The 9291-nt window shown below is 37.1% G+C and overlaps 2 protein-coding genes across 7 annotated transcripts in view; one reads left to right on the plus strand and one right to left on the minus strand.

Moving 5' to 3' along the window:
* The window catches only part of ano5b (anoctamin 5b), a 33220-nt gene extending 26616 nt beyond the window's left edge, over positions 1 to 6604 (minus strand). Inside the window, exon 1 of one of the 2 annotated variants that reach the window (XM_073858971.1) lies at positions 6333 to 6604. In XM_073858971.1, coding sequence (XP_073715072.1) covers positions 6333 to 6410 — 78 coding nt within the window. In that variant the 5' untranslated portion in view covers positions 6411 to 6604. Of the gene's footprint in view, positions 1 to 6323 lie in introns of both variants that reach the window. The other variant, XM_073858972.1, reaches the window with a different exon arrangement.
* A 348-nt stretch (positions 6605 to 6952) lies between these two features.
* On the plus strand, positions 6953 to 9074 carry tssc4 (tumor suppressing subtransferable candidate 4). 5 transcript variants are annotated; one of them, XM_055203918.2, is made up of 4 exons: positions 6953 to 6993; positions 7286 to 7428; positions 7680 to 7701; positions 7862 to 9074. In XM_055203918.2, exon 4 carries the CDS (start codon positions 7936 to 7938, stop codon positions 8857 to 8859), a length of 924 nt encoding a protein of 307 aa, XP_055059893.2. In that variant the 5' UTR covers positions 6953 to 6993; positions 7286 to 7428; positions 7680 to 7701; positions 7862 to 7935; the 3' UTR covers positions 8860 to 9074. The 5 variants fall into 5 exon arrangements, with proteins under 5 accessions (XP_055059893.2, XP_055059895.2, XP_073715076.1 ...); XM_055203920.2 differs by having other exon boundaries at positions 6970 to 6993; positions 7286 to 7411; XM_073858975.1 differs by lacking the exon at positions 6953 to 6993 and adding an exon at positions 7083 to 7106.
* Positions 9075 to 9291: the final 217 nt, after the last annotated feature.

Here is a 9291-nt window from a genome sequence, read left to right on the forward strand (position 1 = left end):
TACATATATAAATGTTCATATAATTAATAAAAGATCAATGAAAACAAAATTCTGGAATGTCCTGGTATTGTTTAGGTTGTTTACACATGCATACACTCAGAACTTCAAACTACTATTAAAAAAACTCCAAAAACAGAAAAACAGTAAAGACTGTTTTAGTAATAGGCTTTATGCCCAGCTGCACTACTTCCTGAACTTCAGCCAGCTTCTTGTTGACCTGTCTGCCATTATTGGACAAACCGACCAATCCAGGCGCGTCTGATTATTGTTGTTGTGACTGAGGTCAGGCACACCTGGATCAATCAGCCCGTCCAACAATGGCAGACAGGAAACAAGAAGCTGGCTGAAGTTCAGGAAGTATTGCAGCTGGGCATAAAGCCTATTGAAAATTTGTATTAAACAAATTATTGGTTGATGATTGGCTGGGAGAAACTTATAAAAAATAATATCTCTGTTATTTTTGATGAATGGCCAATAACGTAAATATCTCTGTGTAATAAATGTTTACATGCAAGTCAAAACCTCTAACAAGTTGTCAAGTTTATATATATAACTCTTGTTTTAGTATGAGCCGAGATCTGTCATATTCCCTTTTGGATTAGAGGTTCCCCGCAGTTTGAGCTTTTATTGTTTTAACAACAGATATTCCCTAGATGTAAAGAAATAATAAATTGACATGTTTACATGATATTCCCCAGATGATTGAGATTAACTATCCCATGAAATCTGACCTGACCAAGCAAAATTTTCCGGACAGGGTTTAGATTAATCTAGGACTAGGCCTTGGTTATATTAGGACATTTAAGTAGTTTTTACAAACAAATCTTACTAAAAACAATGCTGGTGCGCATCTTGAGATAAATCAATGGCAATGATATTATAGCTGGGCAAAAACAAAAACTCGGCTGCGATTCTCATGCGTATATCATCAGTAAAGCCAGTTCGGTGGTTAGCAGTAAATTGTCATCACCTGCTTTCAGATGGAGCGGTATTTACTACACAGAGCCGTATTTTGCAGAGAAGACAAAATCAGAGGCGATTTTTCACGAATATGATCTTTTCTGTGAAATTCGGTTCTGTGCAGTAAATGCTTTACTGATGAGACAGAGACACGCATGAGAATCTGAGAATTGCAGGCGATTTTTTTTCCCAGCTCTTACTGATAGATATGTCAGTGCAAAATGTTTTTAAATTAAGGCTCAAACATGCATTTTAGTCTGGAACTAGGATAAGCCCTGTCCAGGAAACCGCCCCAATATCATCATTATAAGTTTACTGTTGTGAACTGGAAAAAGGAAAGGAGACATTTAAAAAAAAAATTTAAACAACTGATTTTTGTTTATTTTCAACTAAAAATGTTACAGATTGCAGCTTTAGAAAACTGTGGTGTTTATCCCTTATGGATTCATGGTTCACTTGGACTAGGTCAGCTACTTTTTCAGTATTGCTATTAAAGGGAAAATTTAATTAAACAGCCAGTTGCCATAGCAACAACTATCTCTCGGTCTCGCTTTCTCTTGGTTCCCGACAAGTGTTAGTGTAGCATGACCTCACTGGTTCTTTGTAAACATAATGTAAGTGACTTAAAAATAAAACAAAAATCAGTACACATTTTAACATTTGAGTAAAATAACTGAGTTATGTGACTAAATGATTTCCTGCATTAGAGGTCAAGAAAATAAAATGCTTATGCACATACACACAAATAAACACACTGGGGACTGTGTGCCAAACAGGGCGTGAAAGAAAGGACTTCTATTAAAATCTATTCATGGGTGTCAGTGTTGCATTCTCTGTAGAGGATACCATGAGGTCTACCCTGATAACACACCAAGTCATCCATGTGACAGACCAGGGTGACAATGCAATGATAAACAGTGAAGAGACAGGAAAGATTAACACTGTCACACTACAGTTTATTAACTGTACATTTCGGAAAAGCAAGAGAGAGTCAATATGAGTGTTATAGGAGAAATAAAAGAGCTGTAATAATGACATTAAAAATTATGTAGGCAGTCTAATAAAGTCCATGTTTAAGAAAAAAAAACCATGTTATAAAACCATGTACATTTACATATAAATGTGTATTATAATAAATGCTATCTGTAAAACGTTATTACATAAACTCAATTTGAAAAATGATCTCTAAATTGATACATGCAATATAGCTTAATGTCAAGGTACTGCACCAGTCCAGTAAGCGACTAGGCCATTTTTTAGTTAAAAACAGAGATGACATTTAAAGAAAAACACCACCGTTTTTCAATATTTTACTATGTTCTTAACTAAACTTAGAGGAATAAATACATACCTTTTTTCAATAGGTGCACTTTTAATCTTCGTACAGCGCCCCGTGAATGCGTCAGCATTTAGCCCAGCCCCACTCATTCCTATGGCTCCAAACAAAAGTTTTATTTTGTGCCACCATACTTACCCATGTAACTACTCATGTAACAGTCTTTAAATAAGGAAAACATGGAAGTGTTTGGTGGCTTCTAAATTCATCCCTGTTTAGAGCCATAAGAATGAATGGAGCTAGGCTAAATGCTAACACATTCACGGGGCGCTGTACAAAGATTAAAAGTGCACAAATTGAAAAAAGATAGGTATGTATTAAGTCATCTAAGTTGAGGTAAGAACAGGAACGGTGGTGTTTTCCTATAAAGCACATTTAAAACTCAAGAGACCTACAGTAACTCACTCTGAAACCAACTCCCTGCAATCACACTTATTGGTTCTCAGAAGCTTGATACTATTATTAATAATATATTAGTTATTATGATGGCATGCTATAATAACAATACTGCTGATAAGAAACATTAATCCTGTTGCCAAAGCAATTGAAAGCTGTATAGGTCAAATGAAGTGCAAAGCTGTGGTTTTTGGAGGAAGGTTGAGATTGTAGAGCTGTATAAAAATGCCTTTTAAAGCAATCTGTTCTGTAGTGTTCAGTTTCCATTGGGTTGTAAACTAATTACTGTGAATCAAATGTATATTAACCTCATAAATCTTAAATACTAATAAATACTCTGCCTGCAATATGTGAAATACAATTTAAATTTCATATGTAAATACTTTACTTTCAGTTTGGGTTCATTAAATACACAATTATTTGTATTACTCGCCTCAGAAATATTGTGTGTCAAAAGCAACGGCATCATTGTAATGACATACCTAAACAATGAATCACCTATAAATTTGGATCAGTGTATTACTAAGGATTAAACACCTGCAGTGTAAAAGAGGAGGTAGAAAAAGAGTAGGAAGGAAGGGCTTTCCTTAAAAGCCACTTAAACCATCACTAACCAAAAGACTCGTTCACCTATATTTTAATTCTCTATTCTCATTCATGACACATGGCAATACCCCAAGAACAGTCTGAAGAACTGTAGAGCAAATAATACACTTGGGCTGTGGGCAATTAAACCCACACACCTTGTGAAAGTCATTGACAACAAACATACACCTACACGTCTCACTTAAAATGTGACCCTCTAGTGCTTAAACAAACATTTTTCAACCTATGCCTCAACAGCCTCAGAATAACAGAAAATTAGGGGCAACACTTCCCAGGATTGATTTAAGCTCACATCTACTCAATAATTCATTTCACAGTATTAAAAACAAGACGAGTAATACTGAGGGAGATCAAACTACACTGTTAGTTGGTTGGCACATCTCCCAAATACCTATATGAACTGTAAGTCCATGCAGTATTTTGTTCCATTAAAGCAACAGTTCACCCAAAAACAAAAATCTTGTAATACTTACCCTCATGCTATCCCATATGTTCATCGCTAAATAAACTAAAATGTAAAATGTATTTTATATATATTGATACGTTTTTTAAATACTTTTGCACTTTAGAGGACATATGTGGAGTCATTTAAATGAATTTTATAATGTATTAAGTTCACCATACAAGAAAACATAACATTTTAATTTTAAATTACTTGCTGGTGTTCAATTAAAGAAAAGAAGTCATACATCTTGGATGACATGATGCCGGGTTAATTGTGAGAATTTTCATATTTGGGTAAAATATTCCTTTAACTGCCTAGAGCAACAATTATGTTCAGCGTTTCTCTTTTGTTTGATGTAACTTAATACTGCAACATATCAAAGACTTACACTCTAAATGTTTGGTGTCATCATATTCTAATAGGTACATTTCGTTTTTTAGCAGACGCTTTTGTCCGAAGCGACTTACAGATAAGGTAAACAAGAAAGAAGCAATTTGAGCAACACAAAAACAGCAACACACAAGTGCACTAGAACTAGTCTCATCAAGTCTAACACATAGGGATGCTCCGATCGATCGGCCACAGATCGGTATCGGCCGATAACGGCATTAAATGACTCGATCGGTACTTGCAAAATTTGCCGATCTCATGAACCCATCTTTTTTGTTTACTTTTATCATCATAGGGCTCCAGAATGCGCCTGAAATTAGAGACCATTTACACGCAGCTCCGAGCATATTTATAACCGTTGCCCATGTGCGACGTGCAGATTTGCATTTCTCTCTTTGCCTTTCCAGAGATAATGTGTATTTTCTATGACGACGTGCTCCGGTCCTAACAGCGCAGCACGTCTTCACTTCCCCAGCAAACAGCATACATTTATAGCGGACAGTAGCATCCTCATGCCAAAGGTTTATTATTTGCATGCGTTTTAAAGTTTTGACAGTTTAAACTTTCATTTTCCTCACAGCTGCTCTAGTCTGACGTGCACACACACAGCAGCCTGTCATCAGTGCACGTGAACAAAGCGATCTCTCTCACGTCTTAAAGCTACAGTAACCTAATTCATCTATCAATAGAACGTTTCAGCAGTAACAACATAAACAAGCGGCTTTCGTGGTCATCACGTAACTTCTGGTTCACTAGTTCCCCTGTGCATTTCAGGTCTTAATGATTAACGGTAAACGAACTTGGCTTGCTGTCCTCGAAGGGAGCTCTGCACATGAGCTCTGAACCTTCAGAGAGAGCGAACCTGAGGCTGGGGCTCGAACCCCAAGTTCAACCCCCTGCAACAGAACTGCAAAGAGAGAAGGAGGAGGAGGGATGCCGGAAAAAATTGCAGCTGGACGCGGAGGCCTGAAGGCTGCCTTATATACGCCCGTGATGATTGACAGGCCTGAATGTTTAGGCTCCTCCCGAACCTACGTTTATAACTACATTAAACTCCGCGAAGAATAAATAACAACAAAATCCTTTTAAAGTAACAAGCAAAATAAACAACACGTAGATTACATAGGAATGCAAAACATTTGTTATTTTTTTAGTTTCAGCAACTATTCAGACCATTAAACAAACAGAAACCCGATGAAACGGTCTATAAAATCACTTTCTGCTCTTCAATAAAGAACTGTTGTAATTCATAAAAATGTGCAAATATTTAATTCATACAGTAAAGACTGTGAAGTGTTTTTTTTCAGTACTTTGAACAGACATAAGTCTGATTTCTCTTTGCAGAAGAAATTTGTTGTCCTATTAAAACAATAATATATCTAATTAATTCAAGTAATATAACAATTGCAACATCTGTGGTATTACTTAATCTAGAATAAATGTTAACAGTTACAGTAATCAAAGAGCTTGCATATCAGCTTGAAGAATCGATATTGGCATTGGTATCGGTCAATCACTAAGACAACAAAGCGGTATCGACTGCAAAAATCCTGATTCTGAAAAATAACTGTTTCAACATAAGCCGTGTTTTATTCCGAAATTCAGCTTGGAATAAGGCCAATGTGGCCAGACAGTGACTTCCAGGAATTCCAGGCTGGTCCCAAAACATCTACACCTAAAACGCCTGCTTTCACTGTAACGTTACAAACCAGATTTATATACCCTTTAAGATCTGTAGATAAATCTAGAATAGTTTTCTTTAGATTATTTACCACGTTGAAACCACGTTTTAGACTATTTACCACGTTCGGGATGCAGATCAGATAAGCAGTGCCTGGTTACACTAGTCACTGGGTGTAAACCAAAACTTTCAGTTGTGTAACGCCATTCATTGAAGCTTCTTTCTTAATACAAAACATTACCTCACTGCGAAAGCTCACGTGAATACATGTAATTTATGCTTTCATACTTTGTATTGGTTTTTATAAACTATGAGACACACGGTACACGTTGTGCACTCTTTTATCGCCTTTCTTTGAAGTGTTGTCATCTTGATTTAACTCAGCTGTTACATTAATGTGTCATTTCATTTAGATGTTGCGCTGGCACGTTTTAAACTCTCCAAAGAATAGCCATCTGTCTCTCTCCTAATTTGTTTATATGGCACATCAGCTTTACATAACCATAGCCGTTTCCATTATCTTCAGTTTGGGAATCCAACGTGTTAGACATTTCTATTAGAGTGGCTTCTTTCGTCTTTCCTGTTATTCTGTTCATCTTAAGTTTCGCCCGTTGCTTTTCCCCCACGAGACAATGTAAAAAATCTATAAGTCAATCGAGAAGACCAGGCTTTTGGTCTGACTAAGCTGCCGAACGAAGACGTTTGTAGTGACTAAACCGTGAACCCTTGGTTCTCTTTCTTCTCCATAACGCCAATTAGGATACTACAAAACCAACGGCTACAGCAATGATGATGGGGTCTTAAAGGGGAGTGGCCAGCACGCCAACTCTTTCCGTCGGCATACTATAGGATCGCAAAAAGGTAGTCTTAGGAATGTTAAAACATGCCACGTTTCTTATTTTCTGATTTTCAGATATATACCAAATAAAGATACATACAATCTGAGTATAAATCTTTGTTTGCCATTTTATCGTAATGGACAATGTAGGAAGGACAGCATATTTCTGTACACATCCATTACCTTAATTAATTGTGAATGTAAGGACACAAGATCGCACACGCATGCTTAGGGAACTTGCTCCATCTGCTGGTCATTTGACGAACAGCAACACGTCTCCCGCGCAAAGCAAACTACATTACCCATAAACCATCTTTTCGTGTGGCATGCGCACGAGCACGGTATGGTACTGCGTATGTGTAAAATATACAAGAAATATAACTTTCATTATTAGGGTCACTAAATTTAAATTGTTTTGTTTCTCGGAGGTTTCGTGATATTTAAGGCATTGGGAGTAATTTAGTTGATTTAACGGGTTGGTTGACATGGCTGTAACGTTATTTCCTTTATGAGCAGTGAGCTAATGCCTAGCTAGTGTGCTAGTGCTAACTTCACTGATAATATAATGGTGGTGTTTGGTACTGTTTTAAAGAGATTTTACAAATTTGTTTATGCAATCTTGTGTTTAAACAGCATATAACCAGGAAGACTAAAGAATTGCCGGTTTCACGGAGAGAACGCGATAAACGCCATGGGCATAGATTTGATCGGTACTCTGGACCTGATAAGAGTAACTAAACTAAACAACTTTCAGTACCTGTGAGTCTTCAATCCCAGTAAGATACCCGCTGCATCCGACCCATATTGCAGCTGTATTATAAATTCAAATGTTTTTTTAGGAATAATGGCGTTATAGAGTTAATTAAATTATACACCACAGTCTTACAAAATAAATACGAATTGTGATAATTTATTGAAATATATCAGTATCATTTGGATTACTCAATTTTTTTGTGAAGCTGTGTTTTAAAATGTGTATAAGTAATAGTCTTGCTGATTGTTTCTTATTTTGTATCCCCATGTTTAGGAGGTGTCCCAAGAGACTTCTGGTGAGAGAGGAATTCCTTAACTTTTCTGTACTCTTCCATAATTAGAAATACACATTATGTTTACTTATTCTCTTATCAGCACAAGTATTATGTGCAAGTAATATTTAAAAGGAAATGTTTGTATATGGATAATAATTTTTCATAATCTTTATTTTTGTAGGTCTTCCACTTGGTATCACCGTGCAAAAATCCAACTTCTTTTTGTGTCCCTTGAACTAAGCTCATTGTATTAGCATGATGAGTGACCCAGAATGCAAAGAAATGGATGCTCCTAGCAGCCTGTCTAATAGAGATGCCATTGAACTTCCTGATGATCTCTCGCTGAGTGACTCTGACTCTGATGACCCCATTGAGCATTTTGGCAGAAAGATTGAGGAATTGTCATCATCCTCGGAGGATGACGAAGGAGATGCTCAGCAAGGCCAGCATGTTCCTCAAGAAAATCCCACCTTCAGGCTGGCAGGTGGGAGCTCTGGGTTTTTTGATCGAAGCAAGGACATCTTTGCACAGTTGGACAGTGCTGCTAAGCTCACATCTAAACAGCTAGGTGAAGACAACATTCTTGATGGCACGTTTGCTCGTCCTGCTCCACCGTCACCTCCACACACAACTAAAAGGAAGTGTGATGCTGGTCCTGAAACAACCAGGAATGAACCTTCAAGTAAAAAACTCCCAGATTACCTCGCACACCCCGAACGCTGGACTCGCTACAGTCTTGAGGATACTTCTGAAACCAGTGATAAACAAAATAGCCAGGTTGCCCTTCAGTACATACAAGGGCTACAAGATAGAAAGAGGTCTGAGGATGCTGTGCCGGAGACCTTCAGGCCAGCTTTCAACCAGGATCATAGCAGCAGCTGTGATAATAAACTTGTATTCAATAAACCCAAGAGCAAAGATCAAAGTAAGAACAAACCTGCCTTTGTTAGGAAGGAAGAAGTTGGACTTCAGCACTTGGATGATAGACAGGAGATTGAAGAAGACGAGTCTGCTCCTCTTCATCTTAGTTCATGGGAGAATGAAGAGAAAAGAAGGAAGCTGATGACGGAGGAAAAGGATGACACAAAGATGACAAGTGTTGTCTTCAACAATAGCAAGAGAGTAAGCCGCAAGCGCTTCCGCAAAACACTTGGTGAGGATGAACAAAGCACGGAGTGAACAGTTTGGACAATCCTGAATTTTTTTGATGGTTATGTATTTGCAGCCTACCATCTTGTATAACGTGACCATCTTTATTGTGGTTTTGACAACTTTAAGTTAATGATTTAATAAAATAGATCAAGCATTTTAGTCTATTAGTCTATGTTATGCTATGTAAGTGTTTGCAGTCATAAAATACAATATACATCCAAATAAAGTCAAGACAAATTCCAGCCATGTTGATTGATTGATTTGATGGATTTTCTGTCTGCAATGGTATTAGCATTTTAAGGTGTAGACTATTATTCTAAGGTACTTTATCTGTTTTTATGACCGCTTTTATTAATGAACTTGATTCAGTTGAGTTTTGAGATCTTATTACAATTTACATTGTCTTGATGTTACATTAGGTCAGTGTTTTGTAAACCCACATGAATGCTAATGATGAGT

This window comes from Misgurnus anguillicaudatus, chromosome 21 (genome assembly GCF_027580225.2).
Source record: "Misgurnus anguillicaudatus chromosome 21, ASM2758022v2, whole genome shotgun sequence".
NCBI lineage: Eukaryota > Metazoa > Chordata > Actinopteri > Cypriniformes > Cobitidae > Misgurnus > Misgurnus anguillicaudatus.